This window comes from Haliotis rufescens, unplaced genomic scaffold (genome assembly GCF_023055435.1).
Source record: "Haliotis rufescens isolate VD_foot unplaced genomic scaffold, xgHalRufe1.0.p SCAF_19, whole genome shotgun sequence".
NCBI lineage: Eukaryota > Metazoa > Mollusca > Gastropoda > Lepetellida > Haliotidae > Haliotis > Haliotis rufescens.
Window position 1 is genome coordinate 539,885 of NW_025963879.1, and position 25,211 is coordinate 565,095.

A 25,211-nucleotide genomic window follows, 5' to 3' on the forward strand; every position below is an offset into this window, starting at 1 on the left:
TGGTATTAAAATTGGCATTAGTCCGGACTAGTTCAGGCAGCCACACACACACGTGCGTGCACGTCGCTATATCAGTGCTATAATTTTAAGAACATTAAAACACATTTCACTACACTTCACCTTTATTAAGGACGGTATCAGTAGAAGTTGGTGTTCTTTTATGTTTCCTAAGGACAATTGCGAAGGACAAAACATGGACAAAACGACTTTAACATATAGTGCATGTACCACTGTTCTTTTTCTTGTAACATTGTCAACAAAGCGAGTGACAATCATATACAATGAATAAACATAAGACTAATATTGTATCGGTCATCTCTTGACCGTTAACCATAAATGCGCAGATCCAGAGGTAGGTGCAGATTGTACAACGTGTGTCCAGACGTAATTCAAAATCGTTTTAATTCTAACAAAATCAGTAAATGCGCTACCGTGTCACTAGATTTTCAGGTCCATCACTTGATTGTCTGGGGTCCGTCCACAGGCCGCCGTCACTTGCCAGGAGTACCGCTGACTAGCGCCAGGAAACGCACTTTTTCTTCGCAAACTGTGTGAGTGGTGCTACTGGTTGGGTGGGGTTTAACGTCGTGTCCAAGATTATTGCACTTATATAGCGACGTGCAAGCACGCGTGTGTGTGTGGATGCTTGTACTAGTCCGGACTGATGCCGATTTATAGTGCTAGCACTCTGAGATACCATGCCGCAGTTTAACATGAATACCCCATTCAGACACAGTATACTGACTCCGAGCCGTCTAGTCCATGTTTTAGCCCCTTAATCCCGAGCGCCAGACAGGGTAACAACAAGTACCATCTTTTAACGTCTTTTGGTATCACGAGGGCAGAGATCGAACCCCAGACCTTCCGCTCTCCGGGCGGATGCTCTACCACTAGACCACGGAGGCGGTCCGCTACTGGTTTGACTGGACATGCTTACCCTTTTCGCGAACACCTGATGCCTTCACTGATTGTCAGTGATCCATTCATATAATTCACCGCTTTTTTCGCTCACTGTCATGTTGTGTTTTGACGGATTATCGAGACAGTTTTTTCCCTGGCGTTAAGATGATTCATATTTACTGATCACGCTTTGTTTTATATTTATTGTTTCACGTGGCAGTCAGCACTATTCAAGGTATAATACAGAGGAAAGTATTAATAGAATCTGATACAGGCAAAGAAATGGCTGATAGTATTATGAACGACCTACTTTGATTACGAATATATACTAGCGATCTATCTGAGTGTGATGTGAAGCAATCACGTTGCACTCAATCACGTCATCGTCAATATGGTTATTGAACTGAAGATGTAACGATGAAAAGTTAGTTCTTGAATAGCAGTTAAACTGAAGTAAATAAACAATAAATCTGATCCCAAACCCTCAGATATGAGGCTATTTTGATGATTTATTGATCAGTCTAAAACCCTGACACTTCTCATTCAAAAATGCTAGGGCAATGTTCTATGTTATAGTGGGGATCTCACTTGATCTGAGAACCAGTGAAGATCAAGGGTAGAATAGGTCTTCAGCAAACCCCTGCTTGCTGTAAAAGGTGACGTCGTTCGTCGTAAGGGGTGACTAACGGAAGGGATGGTCAGGCTCGCTGACTTGGTTGATGCATGTCATCGTATCCCTATTGCGTAGATCGATACTCGTAATGACAATCACTGGATTGTGTCGTCCAGATTATTCACAGACCGCCGTCATACAACTGGAATATTGCTGAGTGCGGCGTTAAACAGACAAACAAAACAGCTGATCTGTGATAATCATACCGGCCATTTAGACGTTAGCTATCTGAAAAACTCTGCTTTTAAATGTGACACTTCAATGCCTCTCAAGTTGTCTTTGGTACGCCCACCTTAACCGTATCGCCGTGACAACTTGCGACTTCCAGCAAACACGTATCTCTTGTATCCAAAATCTGAGGCAAACTTATATTATTTGTTTTCAGTATTTACAGCTAGCCCGAATACCAAATTGTCGGTACCTTATCCTGCACAGAACACTGGAATGTCATCTCCAAACCGTATTCGTTTTCAATCGCCGTTTCTATTGCGAAGTCAAAACAATATTCAAAAGCCAAACGAATGTTATTCAAGTTTTATTTTCATAAGGTGTCGTTAGGCAACATTGAACTCTAGGTCTCTGAGGAAGCTTACTTTTACCCGAGCTGCACACGTTTTCCGGCTTTTCGTGCCAAGACTCGGACGGATGCTGCTTCAAGATTATAGAAACCAACGACTGTACCAGCCGAGCATTCCATATTCTCTACTTGACCAATGACCACCTGTTCCCCAGTGGTCAGTGGACAAACAATTGGAGCACCAGTGTCACCCTGAAATAAATGTTATCACTCCATCAGATTATATTACAACTGCATTACATAAGTTTGATTCAACGAGACTTCGCAATGAAATAATTCTCCCCAGTGCAACCGGTGGGGCAGGATACGCTCACCTTGTCGCAAGCACCTGGCATTATCACTATTTGATAGTGATTCATAAACACGTGTTCATGATATAGTCGGAATCCCACAATCGACTCTGCTTGTGGTAGAGATTTCTTATGAATATGGAAAGGGTGATGTCGCTTTTATTTATTGTAATTAGTATTTTGACAATAAGTTCGACTTTATTCTAGTTATATGCTTTATGCGATGCACTTTGGCACTTCCGCCGTCATACTGGAAGGCTGTTGTTTAAAATGGGGTAAAAGCTCACTCATTCACATGCTTTTTGATATGGGCAACATTGGTTGCTTCAAGGGTCATTCCAGTATGCCTTGAACTTATGTTAATGCAACGTATAACCAATAGGACAGGTAATGTATGTTGGAACAGTAAAGCCAGGTTTTCGAAGACTCAAACCATATGGCTACCCCACGGACCCCTTTAGGTACAACCTGTCAATAGTCACGGACAATCCAGAATTTTCATGACAGAATAATATTATCTGAAATGTTCACGACAATATTCATTACAAAAAAGGTAGATAACTTTTGCTAACGAACGACTACCTATAAGAGGATGACATATTTTTAAGTACTTTTAATAATAACTTCGTAAGTCCAGATCTCGTTGTTTTGGATAAACCTTATTTCGGTTGACACGTTAGAGTATTCTTGGTGTAAATCAACGTGTTTAAGTGAAATGAAAATAATCCGAATACCTCAATCTGCAAACCGTATTTGTATTACCTGGCAGGTAGATCCACTCGGAGAGAAGAAGCAGTTGTACGTGGTGCCAGTACCAAAGAAAAAGTTTTGTGTTGAGGCGGTTAGGAAGCTTGCACAGGTGTCAGTTGGCTGGAGGCTCGGAATATCCAGATACTCAAAGTTAGCTCCACCGCTCTGGTCTAAAACAGGAACACTCGCACAATCAAACCTCTATTCGGAACATAGATATTCGAGGCTAGATCCACCGGTCTGGTCTAGATTAGGAACACTCGCACAGTCAAACCTCTATTCGGAATATAGATATTCGTGGCTAGATCCACCGGTCTGATCTAGATAAGGAACACTCGCACAGTCAAACCTCTATTCGAAATATAGATATTCGAGGCTAGATCCACCGGTCTGGTCTAGATAAGGAACACTCGCACAGTCAAACCTCTATTCGGAATGTCTAGATATTCGAAGCTAGATCCACCGATCTGGTCTATAACAAGAACCAAGACACAGTACACCCGCAGTACTTGAGTATCGTTCTTCAACTGTACATGTACAGTACATATCAAAGAAGATAACGTCAGTAATATACCGAATTCGACCCAATAAGCGCCCAGGGCACTTAAAATAAAGACAGAAGGGGTAAAGTGGGGCTAGAGATAAACTGTTACTTACGTTTTTCTCCTCATTAACCGACTAAAAACAGATTCTTGACCGTATGTAAAATTCAGGTGAGTAAATCTTACTACCAAAACATTCCAGTCACCCCCTGCTCCATCCCCAACAAGGAATTCTAAAAGGTTGGTCACTAACATGAACAAGACCATAGCAGAGACCATATAATAGAGGGACTGCCCTCACCAACAGTTTATCATAAACCATCAGCGCTACGGTCTGGCATGTAACTGATACACACCGACACCCTGCTGTTAACCGCCCTTGTACCGCTGCAGATGCGCGATAGATGCGCAGACATTCACGACTGACCATTCTGGTAACCACGTAAACAATATTACATAATATCCGGGGTAAGAGTTAATTCCCTTAGCCGAGATTTCTCCGACTACGACCAGCGACAATCCAATAAAAGGACGTCTCTGAGCGGTTTACAAAGATATATTATGATATCTCTCATTAGCACATGTCAGTTGGCTGCAAATTATTTGCTGAACATGAGTGTCTTCCGAGACATTTATTTCAATTTACATTCGCCACAGCCATGGACGACTTCATTCACTGGGACGATTTCGTCTTGGACCTAGATATGCCACTTGAAGAATTCCCACTCTTCGACCAGGGGTTGGTTTCGGATGACTCTGTTATATGGTCTCTGACCATAGTGATGAACCTTAACAGTTACTCACCTGTGTTACTAGAGTAACCTCCCGCAGCAACTTGGCACTGATCCAGGAGAATAGCATCAGCCATACTGGCGCTGTAGACACAGGCTATTCCGGGGCAGCTGCCGGTATCAACAGGCGTGTCTAATGTAACAGTTACCGCCCCTCCAACAGTGGTAGCCGCAGTCACTGAAATGGTTAAGTTATCAGTCATTAGCTTATTACGTAAATGATGTAAATAATGAATAAGTATAAAGTTGAATGAGTGCTATTGCTATTAACAATGTTGTCGTCATATTATTACGGGAAACACAAGAAATGGTATTCACACGGCGACTGATCAGACATTACCAGATTACTTAAATGATTTAAACACTGAATGCCGTCAATGGCACGTAGCTATTGAAAATATTACTGTTTGAAGGAATGAGAGAGTAGGATTTTAAGCCCCTGATCAGGCCATATCACGGCGGGGAACGCCAGTAATGGACATATGTGGGGAATCGAACTCAAATTGTCGAAGTGGCGAGCGAACGCTTTAACCACTGTGCTGCACGTTTCCCGATTGGTACCGCTGCTCAACAATGACAGACAATCCAGAATAATGTATAATCATAATATTACGTCACGTAATGTAAACACCACACACGCACACACGCACGCACACACAAACACACACACACACACACACACACACACACACACACACACACACACACACACACACACACACACACACACACTAACACACACACACTAACACACACACACAAACACACACAAACACACACACACACACACACACTAACATACACACATCTATGAATGATTTCACTAGAAACGACACATTCCATATTGTCACCATACATGTTCAAACAAATCAATAAGTAAAACTAATTTCTACATTAGGGGATGATATGAAATTTTCCATATAATCCGTGTCGCGTATTCAGCAATGACACGTTCCGTTTGACGTGGGTTCGAATCCAAGGTCCACCCCGTGTTAGATCATCGGTTTCTCTGCACAACGCTCATTAGTTTTCCCAGATACAACTGACTCAGAGATGTTGCAAAACTGCGTTAACCCACTTCAGTGTTTCATATGAGAAGGTCCACACTGATAAGAGGCACGCTGGATCAATCTTGCACACAATTTAGTTAGCGCAGAAAAGTAATGTTTAACCTGCCTGGTATTAATATCAGAACAACAGTTGTACTCCAATCAAACCTGCACTTTCAATACCCCAGGTGTAACATACACATGTGACATATGGTCAGATTAATTACGAAAGTCCAGCGTTAGCTGGCTTACCTTTCAAATTCGTTACAAGGGTCGTTCCATCTTGGGCCACAACACTGAAACAGAAACATCACACCTTTCCTCAGTCATGACACTTTATATATATCCCATAGGTAAACCTTATTGGTGCACACAATTCTGATATTTGCATAGTGTGCGCGTAAAACTTTTCATTTATTCTAGTCACTTCACTGGCAGATTGTGAACTCTGACCTTTACGCAACTCACTCGCTCATAAATGTCCAGAACACTGCCGGACAAGTTCTATATCAAGGGGAAGCCTCCAAAAACCCCATGGCACAACAGAGCATAATGAACATCCGACCTAGAGTGTTGCTTTAACGCTGCTTTGAACATCATATCACGTTGTGTCCGTTTAATGATTGAAACGTTACCCGTGTTGTTCTGGACTTACTTGGCTCCGTTTGAGAAGGCCACGCAGTTGGCAGGTAGCGACAGTGTCGTTGGAGACGTGATGACAGCCGTGCATGTTGTAGTATCGACGGTCAGGGGATTAACAATAGAAACAAGACCTGGAAACTGTTCACAGCTTGTGATGCTGGTACCACCAAGAAGTCTTGTCGTCGTCGATGTCGTGGATGTATCGGGACAGACTGTCAAGGTAAATAATAAATCATTCTAAAATTAATTGCTGTACAATATAAAACATGTCTAAGACGGACGTAAATGGAATACTGAAATGCACAAGATTCACTGGTACAACCTGATGCTTTTCAGTATTATATATATAATATTTAAAAAAACAACATAATATTTCATATGTGGAACTTTCGACAGTTGTACCGTTACTATCACTTTGTGGTCACGAATCTATAACCAGTTGACCTTGGTAGGTAACTATGAGAACTTATTACAATTAAATGTTGACCCCTTGAGGCATACACATCAATGCGGACATAACGTATTCCGCTGAATAATGTGCATGTTTGTTTCTTTATAACGCCGCACTCAAAAATATTCCATCCAAATGCCGGCAATACTGTGACTTGCGTCCTGAGCATCGATCTAATCAACTGGGATACGATGATATGCATTTGCAACCGAACCTCACTGGTCGCCTCAGACAACGAGCATGGGTTGCTGAAGACCAATGTAGGGTCCACTATATATACAAAATACAAGAAAACATACATCTTGGAGTAGGGGTTGTTGTTGTAGTGGTAGTTGTAGTTGTAGTCGTAGTTGTTGTTGTGGTGGTGGTTGTAGCAGTGGTGGTTGTAGTTGTTACAATTGGAGTAGTTGTAGTTGTAGTAGTGGTAGTTGTTGTAGCAGTGGTAGTTGTTGTAGCAGTGGTAGTTGTATCAGCAGCTGTACAGTCGCCAGGATATGAGGAACATTTGCACGCCCACACACACGATCTTTTCACACCTTGTCCTCGTTCGCGAAAAAAGAATCGTCCTGGTGTGTCGTTATGAAATGGCCGAGGCGCAAAATATCTTCCATCTGAAAAACATCATGGATACATACATTATTTAGAGAATAATCTACAAACTACGAGGAATCACGAAGTATCTGCCCCGAGTGAAGTAAGTTTCCGAGCCTAGGTGAGAAACTATCAACATTGATGCACTAGGGATATACGAGGGGCGTTCAATAAGTTTTGCAACTTCAATATAAGACCAAGTCGCAGAATATCAAGCACCGGAAAATAGAGCTTCGTACAATTACTTTCTGTTGAGTGTTGGCGTGAGAAGTACGAGAACCGGTTATCGTAGAGGACACACTGATTCAAGACACAATGATGAATCGACTGACAGAAATCAGGAATTTCAAGCCAAAGAATTTCCATATGGCCGGTAAAGCAATAAGGTCGTAAATACTGTAGCGATGAACGTTTTGATGGGATGCGACAGAAGCTGTTTATCATTGATTATCTGAACATATTATTGTTAATGCCATTCTTCTTTCCCTTGTAGTAAACGGTTGAATGAATGTACTGAATGAGCCGTGTACCCTTTCGATTTCAAAGTGGCGAAGAAAAAATTAAGTTAACATACTCGAACCTTCACGGGTTTGTATACACTGCAACCACCACCCGCGAAAACATACGACCGCTTTCTGTTCGTCAATCAGTTATTTAGATGTGACCGTTTATTACTGAGGCGCCCACTGTCCTTGCAATCATGGATGCTGTCTGGTATTCAATGCCGGAAAATATATAATATTAATATTAATATTCCTCACATTGAATACACAATACCACCTACAAATAACGAACAAAGCTGAATTTTTAGAGAATCTAATGATATCTAATTTATATTTATGGTTAAAAAAAACAAGATGCGATCATAAAACATAATCGTCATCAATCATAACTGCGATTTCTCATTTTAAAGAAAATGTCATTTTTAATGGCCTAAATAAATGTTAACCTTCATTGTAGAATTAAATATATGAAAATTCTCGTTATCGTAGGGACCCGTTACTCAATGCTGAGACCCTATACTTGGAATGAAGCACGAAAGACAAATTACCTAATTCATTCAACCCCCACATGTGCAATGTAGATACAAGAATTTGTATGTGTTTTACGTACAGCTTGATCTTGCATATTTACAGTCACCGATGTTGTTAGCGCAGCATAACCCAGAACTGTCCGTAAAGCCGAGCGTCATGAAAGGTCTATACTTTTGTCCCCATCCATAGCTGAGGCTTGATCCGGGCCAAGACAGATGCCTGTTTTGAGATTGGGAAATCTCCCTTTCCAATATGGCCCTCTTCTGGTTATTGGTCAAGGCACTTGCTGCAGCCACCAACCCTAGGACGATCAGTATAAGGAGACACTTCATTGTCGTGATGCGTGATGAGAGAGGAGTCCACCTTGTCGTACGCCTGCCTGACTGCTTTAAATACATCTATCTGTGGAGGATCGGCTTGTGAAATACACGGCTGGTTATACAATCAGCCCATAGTTGCATGTGTTGGTCAATATTTGCAACAGTTGCATAAATACATGTAAATAACTGTAATGATTGTACTTTTTTCAAATTGTGAGTCATGCAAACATGTCATGTAGTGTTAAAAACATTCATTTTATCGCTGATATAACATGTGTTTTAGATAGAACGAATCTCACATAAGAGAAAACCTCGCCCCTCCTTTTGATGGGTTTGACAGCAGAATTAACCTACAAGATGACGTGCGTGTACTAGATGATTGCACAGCAGCAACAGCAGCAGATGAGATGTGTGTTCATGAAACGTTGTCAATGCTTGCGTTGAAATTCGTTATTCGACGACAGACAACCTGTATTGGATCTCATTGTGATGTACGGTTGGTATACGATTACACCACTTCCCGATAATAAGAAAACCTGGTCCCCTTCTATGTCATTTTCATACGCCCTTGGCGTTTTTTGTTGTATCGTCCAGACGCATGACGCCTTTCATGTTAGTCGGGACATGGCGTGTGTGTGTGGTGTGTTTTTGTGTGTGTGTGTGTGTTTTTGTGAGTTTGTGTGTTTTTGTGAGTGTGTGTGTTTTTGTGTGTGTGTTTTTGTGTGTGTGTGTGTGTGTGTGTGTGTGTGTGTGTGTGTGTGTGTGTGTGTGTGTGTGTGTGTGTGTGCGTGCGTGCGTGTGGTGTTTACATTACGTGACGTAATATTATGATAATGAATTATTCTGGATTGTCTGTCACTGTTGAGCAGCGGTACCAATCGGGAAACGTGCAGCACAGTGGTTAAAGCGTTCGCTCGCCACTTCGACAATTTGAGTTCGATTCCCCACATATGTCCATTTCAAGCGTTCCCCGCCGTGATATGGCCTGATCAGGGGCGTAAAATCCTACTCTCTCATTCCTTCAAACAGTAATATTTTCAATAGCTACGTGCCATTGACGGCATTCAGTGTTTAAATCATTTAAGTAATCTGGTAATGTCTGATCAGTCTCCGTGTGAATACCATTTCTTGTGTTTCCCGTAATAATATGACGACAACATTGTTAATAGCAATAGCACTCATTCAACATTCTACTAATTCATCATTTACATCATTTACGTAATACGCTAATGACTGATAACTTAACCATTTCAGTGCCTGGTATACGATTACACCACTTCCCGATAAAAAGAAAACCTGGTCCCCTTCTAAGTCATTTTCATACGCCCTTGGCGTTTTTTGTTGTATTTTCCAGAGTGCATATGACGCATGACGCCTTTCATGTTCGTCGGGACATGGCGTGTGTGTGTGTGTGTGTGTGTGTGTGTGTGTGTGTGTGTGTGTGTGTGTGTGTGTGTGTGTGTGTGTGTGTGGCGTCGAAGAGAGAGTTTGGAATATGTCAGAACCTTTGTTTGGTTGATGATAAATATTGCATTGCACGGGGGCACTTTCCCGCTCGTTCATCTACATGTTTGTTACGTTTCATCGTGACATTAATTCAATGTAGATTAGTTTAAAATAAATCATTGTTTAAATAATTCGGGCGCACGGATGGCCCAGTCGTCTAAGGCGCCGCGATTCGCTGTACAGAGTTGCGTCCCTTAGGCACGCCAGAAACCGATGATTGTGGGTTCGAATCCCGGTTCGCCCCGATTATGTTTCTGGGTTTGTCAGCACCATACCCGTGCTCGTGGATTTCGCCGAAGTGGTAAACGTCTGAGACCTGAGTCACTTCGGGCTTTCCTCCCATATTAAGCTTACACGCCGTGATATGACTGGAATACTGTTAAAAACTGCGTTAAACCCAACTGACTCACTCACTTTAGATAATTCAATCAGGGCGTGTACATTTACCATTTAAAATACGTGGGGACTTCGGGTTAGAACAGGTCCCTGGCAACATGTGCTGGTCTTAGGAGGCGACTCGGGCATTTCCTTTCTTATTACTGCAGTCAAACACCGTTGTGTTGAAGTTGAAGGGACCAACGTAACTATTAATATCTACATGTAATACGGAGTCGACAGGTAAGGGTATAAAATACGACATAATGTTTGTTCTTTAACACAGCACTCAGAAACATTCTAGCGATATGACGGCGGTCTGTAAATAATTGAAACGGGACCAGACAATCCAGCAATATTCTAGCTATATGATAGTGGCCTGCAAGTTGTTGGGTCTCAAACAGACAATCTAGTGATCGATATTATGAACAACGATCTACGCTGTCAGGGTACAATGTCACCGAGCCTGGCCACCCGATCCATTTTAAGATGTCATGTCGTTGTAAAAGTGTGCGCTCAAGATAGTCTCTTGAGAATGGCTTTAAGTTTTAGAAAAGGACAAATAAACATAAGACGTCATAGCAAGAGAATAACCAGTCGGGCGAAAAGGGCAAACTATGGATGAAGGCCCATGTACTAATGTTGAAAGAAACCCAAATTCGTGGGCCTCATATTTCTTCATTCCTCATTCTTTTATTCTGTGGCTCTCGACACAGAGGAGAGTACCACCCCCACCCTTCCACACCCCTGCACGCACGCACGCACGCACGCACGCACGCACGCACGCACGCACACACATTAGGCATCCGGCTTACCACTTAATTTGACTTGGCATCCAATTTAAGAGCTCCTTGGTCATATCAGTGTACACACAGCAATGCGTACTTTTAAGCTTAGCGCTAAATACTTTAATGATTTGCAAGAAAAAAAGAGATTTTTTTTTATTTCAATATTGATCAGATAAACATTTAATTGCATTCAAAGTACTGCACAGAGGCATGCGGAATACGATAGCGTCTGGAGCAACTGCCCACAGGATATAACATGTCCGGTCCGACATTATAATTAGTGACACACAAACCGGCTTCCACAAGCGTAGTTTTATCAGGGGAAATACACGAAAGTTATGAATTATTATGACTAATTATGACTAATTGTGAATTACATGAATTATCAGCCTTGCTTGTTAATGTAGATTTTGAAAAGGCTTTCAATAGTGTTGAGTGAGAATTCAAAATTAAAGATTTAGAGGCCTTTAACGTCAATCCAACAAAGCGATGCTGGATCAGACTTTTCCACAAAAATAGCTGCAGTGCAACAATAAAGTCAGACAAAGTGATCCACTGTCCCATATATACTTAGTAAATGTGCTGAACTACTTTCAGTCTCAGTTAAAATTAATTATAGACGGATACAAATCCTTTGGTATACCAGCGGGAATATGAACACCCACTGGTAAAGAAGATTCTAACGGATCTATTTGAACTGGCAAATAGTGCCAAAGTTGCACGTGTCTCTGTCATTGGAATCAAAACTGTTTATTCCAGAATCTCCAATATTAGCTCAATCTTCCCTACTGATGTCAATGTAGAATTATATAGAATCCTAGAAGGGACATTGCCGTGTTCGTGCCCTCACAAAAACAAACTAAAAGTGACAAAGCGAGACATCTCGACATTTTGACTAAATGTCCCATCTGTTATGTTTATAAAGGCATTAAAATGTGCGACTATGCAAGTATTGATTAAATCGCATTGTGTCCCTTTTCTGTTAATATTGTACATGTATAATAAGTGAATATATCTACGCATGCACAGAAATTGTTATACTCCTTTACAAACTCCAGTGGTCTCCATTGATTCTAAAACATAAGTCGGAATGAAACCAATTGCAAATCTCTCTTTTCGGGGTCGGTTTAAAATACCAACGTGTTTTGAAAGCAAGAAATATACTCTTTTCTGTTTAATATATTTTTATTAATAACTAATCACATTGTTGAAGGAAGGGTACGGTTGTGCCAGTCATCCTGGGCGGTGTATTTGCTGTGCAGAGCTGGGGCAACTAGGCATAGGTTGGCACCCCAGCGCCTTTCCTGTGCTTGTGGGTTTTACCAATGTGTTTAAATCTAAGATTTGCATGACTTCGGGCTCTCCTTCCGCATCAAGCTGTGCCGCGGTGATTTAATGATTGAACTCACTCAATCACACACTCTGTGCAGTGTTGCGTACCCTGAGCGTGACAGAAACCTATATTGGATTTTGTTTTGAGGCTGATCATGAATACTTTTTCAGTTACTGCTGCAAAACCAGAAGTATATCAAAACTATAAGCCTAAACTGTTGTTTTTGGTAAAAACCACCTTGGCATGGAACAATTTCTTTTCTTTCAAGTCTGAGGCATTAATACATTTTTTCAAGCATGTTTTGGGACAATCTATTTTTTTTCGATGAAGTGTCTGAATTTAAACCCTTGACTTATTCATCTATTGTTATAGATCAGTCTTGGTTGGCATTGTGAAATAAGCAGTGCCACTATGCGCGAATGTGACAACACGACAATGTAGCGCTAATAGCGAAAAGAAAGGCGACGTGACGCAGCATGAGATCTCACTGGGCTGGTACTATAAAATCGACGTATGGCCGACTGGAACAAACAGCCACACACGCGTACATGAAAGTCGCTACATTATTGTAATAATCTCGAATAACTTTTGAGTCTTGTCATATGTTGTCACATTGTGTTTTCTTGTACATTTAAACAATAAAACGCGACATAAGAACTAAAATTGGGGTTTTGTATCTCGACGAATATATCAACTTCATATGATTAAATAGCTGTGCAGTGTTGCTTTCCAGCTTCCGTCCCTATTATAACCTTTGGTAGTCGTGGGTATTTTCAAAGTGGTGAAAGTCTGACTTGAGTCATTTTGGGGTTCGACATTAAAGGAAATCATCGAGTGATACTCATAGGCAAGAAGACATGAACTAAACACGTGAACTAAAAACGTCACAAAGGTATCTCCTTTCTGCATATGGCACCAATGGTTTAAACTACCAGCTAAGACAGAGGGACGTCCATAGGGACGTATTATTTCATGATTGAGGACTATTTAACACGAAATTACTGTAGCAGTTGTTTATCAGATAGATTGAACTTGTAAATATCCTACCACCTAACTATATGACTTTGACCGAATAAAGCATCTTTTGTCAATTTGATCATTTCCAGTTTCATTGCCAAAAGCTTTTGCTCTAGGAATCCTCAAATTATACAAAGTATGCCATTGGATATACATGCACATAGTTAGAATTACAACATGGTACTGTAAATGTTCAGCTGTTTATTCAACATGGAATACCAGACAAATTGATAAAACAATATTTTTATCCGAGCTGGATTTGGTCCTTTCTTGTTGCAAGCACACGAACACTCGCTGCTTCAAGGTTGTAGAATCCTACAGCAGAACCGGCCGTGCAGTCACCATTCTCGATCTGCCCAATAACCACCTGTTCTCCAGTCGTTAGGCTGCAAGATATTGGTCCACCGAAGTCGCCCTGGAAGTAACGACACCACTAATTATGTATAATTGTTGAATTGTGATCGTATTGCATTGCAGAGTTTGTTCGGACCTTTAAATTCAGATCCTGGTATTCAGAATTGATTGGAACTTAACCTTTCGTGCCAATGCTTGTTATTGCCATTGAGTTCGTATAGCCTACTCTAACAAATTCATGGTCTTCTGGCACAGAAGTCAGTGATGGGGATGTCACCAATGTCACATATGAGGAAAGGTAAACAATAGACACAAATACAAATACACTACGCATTTAAAATAACAAATGATCAACCCAACCGCCCCTCCTCTTCGATGAGAATTAAAGGGTTTTAGGTATAGAAGGTAGTAACGTTTCGAGATAGAGGCTTTACTATGAAACCATTCAGCCTGGAAATAAGGGAAACAATATACATACCGCACATGTAGAGCCACTGGGACTGATGAAGCAGTTATATGTGATGGCAGTGTTCGTGAAGTCAAAGACAGCGGAAGTGGGGCTGGCTGAAAGAAGTGCTTGACACGTGTCGGTTGGCTGCAGACTGGGGATATCCAGGTACTCGAAGGCAGGAGTTGAAGTACCTGTGATGCAGAAGGAGACGTGCGAGGTTGAGCATATGATATTCCAGCTGGGTAGGTGGGATTGGAGGGTTGTTTGATGAGATTGTTTATAGCAAATAATCACTTGGGAAAATGAAGGGTTGTGGACTTGCAGATAGTTTGGGGCTCTTTCTTCCAGAGGTGAAGCTCTAACTTACGAAATATTTACCCGTGGGGCTAAAACAAGGAATCAGTATAATGTGCCTAAGCAATCCATCTTAAGGTGTGGCATTCTATCTCAGAGTGCTAGCAGCACAACACAGGCATAAATCCGGACTAGGACAAACAGCCACACGCACACGTGCATGCAAGTGAAATAATCTTGAACACGATGTATACCCGATTTCACTTCACCCCACTGTCTAAAATTCCGAGATCGTTTCTTGCATCATTGACGCCCACTTTTACACATGCGTCACTACGCATCTTCCACACTTCTGAGATCGCTGCTCACCGGCATTATCAGAGAATCCTGCAGCAGCAACCTTGCAGGTATCCAGGAGGATGTCGCTTGCCATAGTGCTGGAATAGACACAGGCGATGCCGGGGCAGCTGTTTGACGTCACTGCTGTAGGTAAGGTCACTTCAACAGGGCCACCTACTCCTCCTGCGGTTGCTGAAATTTCCAAATGTAAGGAAACCTGTACATTGAGTTGATACAATCTGGAAATGCGGAACTACATATTTCTGTCCATGGTAAGATAGGTAAGACGTACATTTTTAAACAAAATATTTGTTCCCCTACTTCTAATTTCTACAACAACATGTACAAAAGAACGAACCATCATGTATGTAAATACTCGGGGGATCAACAGCGTACTTGCGATAACTTATGTTCTTTTCATGTGAATAAAAAGGGTAAGCAAAAACCTAAACACACATCATTGTGAAGTGACCTGTATCTTACCTGTGATGCCTGTTGCGATAACGGTTCCATCCTGAGCCACAACACTACGAATAGAAAAATATACAGTTGAATTGGCTGCTTTTTCAGAATGTGTCCGAAACCAGATCAGAGCTGGGTGAAGGAAGGAGACTACCCGTGAGGACAATGTGACATTTTAGTGCTGTCTTTTCGTTGTGAGTGAGTGAGTTGGAAGCTAGAAGTTGGCTTCAGACATTGTACACATGTGGGGAATCAAACCCTGTCTTTTAACCAGTAGGCTGCCCCACCGTCCAATGGGGCTCGTCGAACAAGGGTTCAATTACGACGACGCCTGTGGTGTTTGCATTTCAATGATACATGTTGCACTATTGGATTTATACACGTAAAAACATTTGACACATATTTGTGCTGTGACATACATGATCCTTAACTATAACTATAGGGACGAAATTGTAGAGCTTGAGAGGATTTTTTGCGAAGATCGACAATAACGATAGGTAATCAAGTATTTGCAATGCAACATTGTCCATTCTATCCCTTTTGACAGCAATATGATCTGCAAGGTAAGGAAAATTGTCAAATAAGCGAACCTAGCATGTGAAATGTCGTGCCTGCATCACAAATGTAAAGTTAGTCGACTCCCCACTGATCTTGGTGCCTTAGGTTCTCTACTTCCTTATCTGTTGGCGCAGATCAGGAGGGTGCCACTGTGATTGCCCTTCTGGTAATCTGCGTAATGCTAAATGGTACTATTGAGCGGGATATTATTACCAACAATTACACTAATAAAACACTACCTCCTATTAATAATAATATCTTAATAGTAATGAGTATCATATAGCCAGCTTACTCTGCTCCGTTTGCAAAAGCAGCACAGTTGCTGGGTATAGACAGGGTCGTGCCACTGGTGACGACTCCAGTGCATACAGTTGCTCCACCGATTTGGATGGCCACAAGCCCTGGGAACTCATCGCATCCAGCGATAGCAAGGCCGTTCAGTAGCCTCGTGGTGGCGGTTGGGGCGGTTGAGGCCTCAGCTGGACAAACTGAAATTGTACACATAAGTCAGTGAGTATGTTCTTGACCCCGCCATCAGCAATATTCCAGCTACATCATGTCTGTAAATATTCAGGCACAGGAGTGGTTGGTCTGATAAGCAACACAAACCAGTGACTGAAAGCATGAACATCGATCCATATCATAACGATGGTCCGTAAGCAGCACATTAGGGTTACTGGAAACAATTCTACCCATGAATCTCCACGCTTGTTCTGGTGGTAAATAAATATAGAACAATAAAATGTTTATGAAACTCACATCGTGTTGTGGCTGTTGTTGTTGGAGCTGCAGTAGTAGTTGTGGTAGTGGTAGTGGTAGTGGTAGTGGTAGTGGTAGTGGTAGTGGGTGCAGCTGTTGTAGTAGTTGGAGCAGCTGTTGTAGTAGTGGGAGCAGCTGTTGTAGTAGTGGTTGTAGCGGCAACAGTTGTTGGAGAACATTGTTGTTGTCCCACACATCCGCAGTATACTACAGAGCTTTGTGGTTTATAATAGTAGCAGCCTCTCCTGGAGTAACGGGATCCATAGTAGGAGGAAGCATCTGAAACAAACAAGACACGCGATATTCACACACGAGTTTATCGGCAAAATGTGTGTTTTGTGCGTCGAGGGATTCGACGGGACTGACAACTGTAAAAACGAATGAGACTGTGTGAGGCAATCTGTTTGAATCGGGTTATTTTTCACGGAAAGAAAGATTACAAATAAGCTTCTCAATCAAAGAATCACCATCAAAGTCCTGGTTAAGTCATTTCAGAACGTGTATGGTGCATAGCTAAACATTTAAAGCAATTTGCCCCTGGCTTGGCAACATGATGCGCTGTTCTCTCCCATGCAATGACCTTCACATGGAGTGTTTGAACCACCTAACTCACTGGCACCATATTGAAAGGGTAGAACAGGACATAAAACATGTGCTAACCATTTTCGCAAACACGTGGTGATATTACTGAATTTCCGTGATGCCTTCACACATTTTCCATCACTTGTCTGCCTTTTACGCCTGTTTATGATTTGTTGGTTTGTTGTGTAACGCCGCACTCAGCAATATTCGAGCTATATGACAGCGGTCTATAAATAATCGTGTCTGGACCAGACAATCCAGTGTTTGATATCATGAGCATTAATCCACGCATTTGGGATCGATGACATGCATCAACCAAGTCAGCGAGCCTGACCACCCTATCCCGTTAGTCGCCTCTTACGACAAGCATAGTCGCTTTTTACGGCAAGTATGGGTTGCTGAAGACCTATTCTTCGCCGGATCTTTACGGGTCTTTATGCCCTATGGAATCTGGTTCACGTTTCTACTATAAAGGCTTCCAAATCTGGAAATATTCAGGACCTCTCGTTGCGTATCACCACCTGAGAAAGTGGCATTTGAGATGGCGACATCAATAGATCATTCATTCAATAATGCACTTGACTAATATTTATCAGCAACAAACTTATATATTATGTGTTTGATTATTTCTCTATTTCGGCTAACAAGGCCTATTCAGTTGTCATTGGCGCATATGCCGTCAATGTATTACGACGTCAAAACCGTCGTGCATGGCAATATGCATGTGTCACAGTTCATAGTACATCTATTTCGAACAGACAAAACTCTTTAATTTACAGTGTCGATAAAAGTCAATTTCGCACATTTGAAGGTTTTATTCCGTTTTTGATTCCTGCTATTTAATATTTGAAATTTCTGGATTACACGGTTGGTTTCCGATCATCGAATACTTAATGCCGAGTACCAAGCAGGGTAACATCATGTATCATATTTTGGTATTACGCCGTCGGGTATCGAACCACTGACCTTTCGCTCTCTTGAGTGTTCTAGAGTGATACGGGGGCACGGGTGGCCCAGTCGTCTAAGGCGCCGCGATTCGCTGTGCAGAGTTGCGTCCCTTGGTCACGCCAAAGACCTACGATTGTGGGTTTGAATCCCGGTTCGCCCCGATTATGTTTCTAGGTTTGTCAGCACCTACCCGTGTTTGTAGTCCCTATCATGGGTTTCACAGAAGTGGTAAACGTCTGAGACCTGCATCACGTCGGGCTTTCCTCCCACATTAAGCTGACACGCCGTGATATAACTGGAATACTGTTAAAAGCAGCGTGTCGCTCTAGATCGACACTAGGATAATTACCAGTCCATTGTTTTTTTTCACCACGAACTGTGCTTATCACTGAGTTAAACTAATTCGTAGTTAAAAGCAATAAACACCTTGCTGAAAGAGTCCATACAATTGCGACTAAACCATGAGCATGTGTTCTATAACCATTATCAATTCAATTCAGTTCAATTCAATTCAATTTCTTTATTAACTCAAACAACCAGCCGGTGATATATGAGCAACAATAATAACATACATATATACCCCCAATTTTTTTTTTAGACTAACCAGCCGTGACTTACAGAATCCGGTTGATTAAAAACTACAGAAAGACCACACCTGTTTAATAAGCTCTTAATGAATTCCATCCAGTTGTTTCTATTGTTATTAGTATTATTTATAGAATTTATGTATTTCAATATTAGGGTTGAAAATTTTATCACAGGTTGATAATTACTTATATGTTTCTGCCAAAACGAAATCATCCTCTTATATATGATTCTACTTATTTGAAATCTCCCAAATTCACCAAACATCATATAACCTGGTGTTGAGTTTCTAAGATTGAAGGCATGTTTAATGAATTTCAAATGTACTCTTTCCAATACTGAATGATTTTCGTCTCAAGTTTCACAACCATAGGTTAGAATAGGCAAGATTAGAACATCAAAGGCTTTGAGAAGACAATCAACAGGTAATTTAAATTCTGTGCTCTTTTTAATAAACAGTGATAATACCAAGTGTTCGCGAAAAGAAACTATTGATCTGGCATGAGCGTCTGTTTGGGGTGAATAATCAGTTGGCTTTAGCCGTTACTTTGTTATACAAGATTCGTGAATTGTATGTAATAATATATGTATAACCGCACTGATTACTTACAATATCGAGCCCATCCACAGTTGTTGTTACCGTTACGGCAGCAGTCTCCCGAGTAGTCGACGTAGCTGTAGCGGGGCCTGAAGTGTCGCAGTGTAGATTGACTTTCAGCCTTTAAAGCACTTTCATAATTCTCTGTCTGATACTTAATGGAGAGATATTCGCAACTCACCATCACTGCCAGTGATAGGCAGACTAGTATGGGAAGGCAATTCATTCTGCTGTGTGTGGAGCTGTCAAGGCTCTGGCGTTCAAACAGGAGGGAGACGGGGTATTTATACTGAGATGGATTTCGGTGGAAGATCTGCCATGGGATTTTGTTCTACTTAAACAGTGGTTCAAATACCACAGGGTTTGTTTTCGATGTTGAACCAGCTGTTGTCGAAGTACATATCATAGAATATACCAATGTTTGTCATACAGAGATGGACGTTACAGGTGTGTTTCCACTCTAGATACGACACCTAGAAAATTTCCTACAGCACAAGTAGGGATGCTTAATCATGCATTTCAAGGTTCGAAACATTTAGGAAACTTGTGGGCAAAAATAGTATTTGTTTTATATAATTGAAATTTGAAAGAACTTTTGTTAAATTTGATTATGTGTATTTAACCATCACTTATTCCTGTAACCGTCTTTAAAAAGTAATCTGTGGGTGGGTAATTTTGTGTTAAAATAATTTGGTTCAATGAAGACTAATGTGTAAGAAATGAATTTGTACTCACTTGACCTCTACAATGTTTGAAATGTAAATTTGTGCCGAAAGAATGCAAATTTATTGAGTTTCAAAGATGTCTAAGATACCCATCAGTAGTTTTGTATTATGGAATGTTTCAAAATGTTTTTTAACAGTTTTAAATCAAATTATATTTTGAAAAAACCACGTACAATTATTCTTTGAGTGCTGACTAAGCGCCAGTTCATTTCTTTTGGATGAAATATCGCTAACTTAACATATTTTCAATTGAAAATTAAACATATTATAAAGTCAAGTGAGAGGTATTATTGCTTTTGCGCCTCAGGTTTATGTACGTTACTATAAATAGTCGTGAGACATTTGCAATTATTCTCTTTTTGAATATAAAAAAAGACCATAACACCATGTGTCGGTCTTGCAATTAGCTGATTTCAATGATGCGACTTAAAACACCTATCTTTTTTCGCACTACAATTATAACCGACGATACCAGCTCTGAACGTATCTGTGTTGAAGATTACGAGCCATAATGCTTTAATTGCTGTGTTTGTCTATGTTGGGATCCGGGGTAGAATGTGTCGTAAAACCATACTCACTCACTCACTTGGTTTGGATTTTTTCGTTTTCTTTCTTTTCTTGAATTTTGAGAAATTTTGAGAAATTTCAAATTTAACATAGCCTCGAGTCTGATGCCCAGAAGGCGGTTGCTCACGGGCGAATCTAGTACGTTACACTGCTGGAATATATCTATCCTGTAACCTCTTGGTGTTAGTCTGCTAGAGATCCACTGACATTTAACATCCCCGGTAAAGGCGCTCCGTGGGTCGGTAAATATGATTGTTGAAACATATTCTTATTACAATGGCACCTTAAACAAATTTTAAAAAGTACTGATTCAGAAAGTGAACTTTTCCGATGATGAAACACTTGCCCGCTTGTGATATTCTGAGAAAGACACTTGGCTCAAGTCCATTGTGCTTGAGGCCACTGAAGAACACAAATTAACATCATATTTACCCTTTCTACTAGAAAAAAAAGCAACAAAAATTAAAGCAGGGAATGTCTGATGTTACAAAACTGAAGTGTGGCGCGTGTGGAACGCAAAACTCATAAACAATCTGCTACCCTTTTTGAATGAACTACACGAGTATCATGTTTTGTTAGTTTGCTCCGGTTATAACACGGGTGGATCACTTACCACAAGAATATTGTGAATATGCGACCAAACAAAGAAATTATTATCATTATGTCTAAAACTGATTGTAAAGTAATTAAACGTTTTGCTATATTTTATATCTGTCAAGCGATGGCACTTCGTAGTACATTATTGTCAGAACAATAAGATCTGTGTACACCACGTCCATTGTAATACAAATGTAACTATGGACCGATGGCCTACACCTACGAAATAAACCGAATTGAATTGAATGAACAAAACCGGCAGATATCAAGATCGAAAGTTATGCTCATAAATCACTCAACTTCAATAAGGGGATCATCCGTGATCGTGCTCGTAGTTTAAATGACCTCTCAGTTGATGAAATTGTTTCTGAGCTAAGAGATCAAGGTGTTATTGAAGCAAAACGTTTCACGTTTAAGGAAGATGGGAACATTTTACCTTCCAACACTTATCTCTTGATCACGTTTGCTTCACCTAACCTTCCAGGTAGGTTGCTTTGCTATGAGGATTGAGAAGTAAGGAAATGATTTATGGATGAACAACTCAGTACTCAGTACTGCATTTTCTAAATGCCTCTCAAAGAAGTTATGAGGATTGATTTGTGAAAATCATGTCCTAGCCACTGCTTCAAATGCCAACAGTTTGGTCATGCTCAAAATTGAAGTAGAAATGAAGGCTTTGCTTGTTGTGCTACCCTCAAATGTTCTCACTGCACAGAAGCACACATGGCATCTTCCCCTGAGCGTCCTGTGTTCGAATTTGAGTCGGCTGTGTAAGGGGTTAAGTCTGAGCAAACTATTGGCTACGTTGATGCACGAAAGAAAGTTCCTGCTAATTCCTCTGCAGGACCAACTAAAATATCTCATGTCACTGCCCTAAAACCCACCAAAAGTTACATACATGGCCACACTTCTGAAAAGAAAGTGGGTAGAGGTAGATCACCTGTTCACCCTCCATGAATAAAAATATCATACAATGTAACTGTCGAGGAATTAAAGCTAATTTTGAAGAAATGAACCTTCTAGCCGAAGATAAGAACCACGTGGCGTTTAGTCTCCAGGAAACACGAGAGGGTCAGCTATTTGATTTACATCAGTAGGATACATATAGTTCGTTTGTAAGACTTTCTTATGGTAAGGCGTATGGTGGCAAACATATACCAGTAAAACAGGGATCTCCTCAAAGCCCTATTGCACTAAATACCTTCAGGCTGTTGCAGTGCGTATAACTTTGTATATTACAACAATAACTCTGTGTTCCTTATATATACATCCATCATCTGCTCAGGGATCTGGATAATCTCATTGACCAGCATCCCAAACCGTCTTTGATTATGGGAGACTTGAATGGTCACAAATCGTATTGGGTTCGTCCGACCATAATGATATAGGAAATGTGACAAAAGAATTACTTGATAAGCATAGTTTATGCCTTCCTAATGATGGAAGTTACACATACTTCAATCCAGGATTTTGTTCTCAGCGTTGGATTTACCCATTTCTGACACTTTTTTATGACCTTTTTTTCAGTTCATGGTCAGTTCATGGTGATTTGTGCCGCACTGATCACTTTCCTACCGTACCTAAAGCTATATCTCCCTTTGTGGATAGTTTCATTTACAAAAGCAATTTTCCAAGGCAATGAGGCTGTCGTTTAGTTTCTTTTGCAGTACTAAATTAAGGCTAATCATTTTATGAATGATCATGACCTTCTTAAACATTGCCACTGAAGCTATATCTAATACCTATACAACTCAACGTATCAGTACACCATGACTTCTTTCAGTGCCATTTAGAAGTTCTTTATTACAATTGGTGCGACGTTTCGGTGTAGATCCTAACACCTTTATCAAGCAAGTGATGAAGTAAGACCAGTTCTTTATTATAATTGGTGCGACGTTTCGGTGTAGATCCTAACACCTTTATCAAGCAAGTGATGGATAGTGCTAAACAACATAGGTATATATACTTATTAACATCAATGTTTATACAGTTAATTGATTGATGGACACAGAGAGCTGATTAAGATAACTGGAAGCCAGTTGATGACTAATGAACACAGAGTCAGCAAGCAGACTGATAGAGATGATGGAAGCCAGTGGATTAATTGGACGGACATAGGGATTTAACAATAAGGTGATGGTAAGCAGGCGGGATGTAATAGCCTTGATCTCTGTTCATTGCTGGCTGGATCCTTTTGATGTAGATGGCTTCTAGGAGTTTCCTGATTTTGTAGTCTGATTGATTGTTGGCCAGGATCTTGATGTTGTTCCACTGGATGTTGTGGTCGGGGTGGGTTTGGGTGTGGTCGGAGAAGGCTGATTTTGAGTCTTTTTTTTGTACTGAGGTCGTGTGTTCTTTTATTCTAATGGGTAGGGGCCTGGATGTTTCTCCTACATAGGAGTCGCCACAGTCACATTGTATGTGATATACGGCACCAGCTGGGTCTTCTTTCTTTGATGTAGGGGGCTTGCCATTGGCACTAAGGATGTTCTGGATTGTCCTGCCTCTCTGGAATACTGTATCAATGTTGGCGTGGTGTTTGAGCAGTCTGTGGATCTGGTGGCTGGCTGTTCCTATGTAGGGACGACGGATGACAAACGGGGCTGTCTGTTGTCGTGGAGGCCGCTCTCTGGGGCTGAGGATGCTGTTGATTGTTTGTTCAACTAGGCTGGTAGGATAATTGTTGAAGTTAGTGAAGACATGGCGGAGGTGGTTGAGTTCAGTTTGTAGGTGTTGTGGCGTGGAACAGATGTTGACGGCACGTCGGGCTAAGGTGGCGATAATTCCTCTTTTGATTTGTGGTGGATGGTTAGAGGAATTGTGCAGATACTGATCAGTATGGTATCACCCACTGGTAAATAAGATTCTAACGGATCTATTTGTACTGGCAAATAGTGCCAAAGTTGCACGGCTCTCTGTCATAAGAATTAAAACTGTTTATTCCAGAATCTCCAATATTAGCTCAATCTTCCCTACCGAGGTCAATGTAGAATTATATTGAATCCTAGAAGGGACATTGCCGTGTTAGTGCCCTCACAAAAACAAACTAAATGTGACAAAGCGAGACATCTCGACATTTTGACCAAATGTCCCATCTGTTATGTTTATAAAGGCATTAAAATGTGCGACTATGCAAGTATTGATTAAATCGCATTGTGTCCCTTTTCTATTAATATTGTACATGTATAATAAGTGAATATATCTACGCATGCACAGAAATGGTTATATTCCTTTACAAACTCCCGTGGTCTCCAATGATTCTAAAATATAAGTACCGATGGCAATGTGGGTTACTTCCCTCGGAATGAAACCAAATCTCTCTTTTCGGGGTCGGTTTGAAATACCAACGTGTTTTGACAGCAAGAAATAAACTCTTTTCTGTTTAATTAATTTTAGGTCTCCATTAACTAATCACATCGTTGAAGGAAGGGTACGGTTGTGCCAGTCATCCTGGGCGGTGTATTTGCTGTGCAGAGCTGTGTCAACTAGGCATAGGTTGGCATCCCAGCGCCTTTCCTGTGATTGTGGGTTTTACCAATGTGTTTAAATCTAAGATTTGCATCACTTCGGGCTCTCCTTCCGCATCAAGCTGTGCCGTGGTGATTTAATGATTGAACTCACTCAATCACACACTCTGTGCAGTGTTGCGTACCCTGAGCGTGACAGAAACCTATATTGGATTTTGTTTTGAGACTGAATACTTTTTCAGTTACTGCTGCAAAACCAGAAGTATATCAAAACTATAAGCCTAAACTGTTGTTTT

General features: G+C 40.9%; 2 protein-coding genes across 2 annotated transcripts; both read right to left on the reverse strand.

Moving 5' to 3' along the window:
• Positions 1 to 2,093: 2,093 nt before the first annotated feature.
• LOC124116267 (endochitinase A-like) lies at positions 2,094 to 8,675 on the reverse strand. Its single transcript, XM_046477527.2, has 7 exons — positions 8,370 to 8,675; positions 6,965 to 7,276; positions 6,228 to 6,426; positions 5,825 to 5,868; positions 4,537 to 4,701; positions 3,203 to 3,360; positions 2,094 to 2,342 (listed from the first exon to the last, which is right to left on the reverse strand). The coding sequence occupies exons 1-7, from the start codon at positions 8,620 to 8,622 to the stop codon at positions 2,169 to 2,171; spliced, it is 1,305 nt and encodes a 434-aa protein (XP_046333483.2). The 5' UTR covers positions 8,623 to 8,675; the 3' UTR covers positions 2,094 to 2,168.
• A 5,140-nt stretch (positions 8,676 to 13,815) lies between these two features.
• On the reverse strand, positions 13,816 to 19,833 carry LOC124116268 (cell wall protein DAN4-like). Its single transcript, XM_046477528.2, has 7 exons — positions 19,572 to 19,833; positions 16,847 to 17,125; positions 16,380 to 16,575; positions 15,551 to 15,594; positions 15,098 to 15,259; positions 14,462 to 14,625; positions 13,816 to 14,044 (listed from the first exon to the last, which is right to left on the reverse strand). The coding sequence occupies exons 1-7, from the start codon at positions 19,783 to 19,785 to the stop codon at positions 13,874 to 13,876; spliced, it is 1,230 nt and encodes a 409-aa protein (XP_046333484.2). The 5' UTR covers positions 19,786 to 19,833; the 3' UTR covers positions 13,816 to 13,873.
• Positions 19,834 to 25,211: the final 5,378 nt, after the last annotated feature.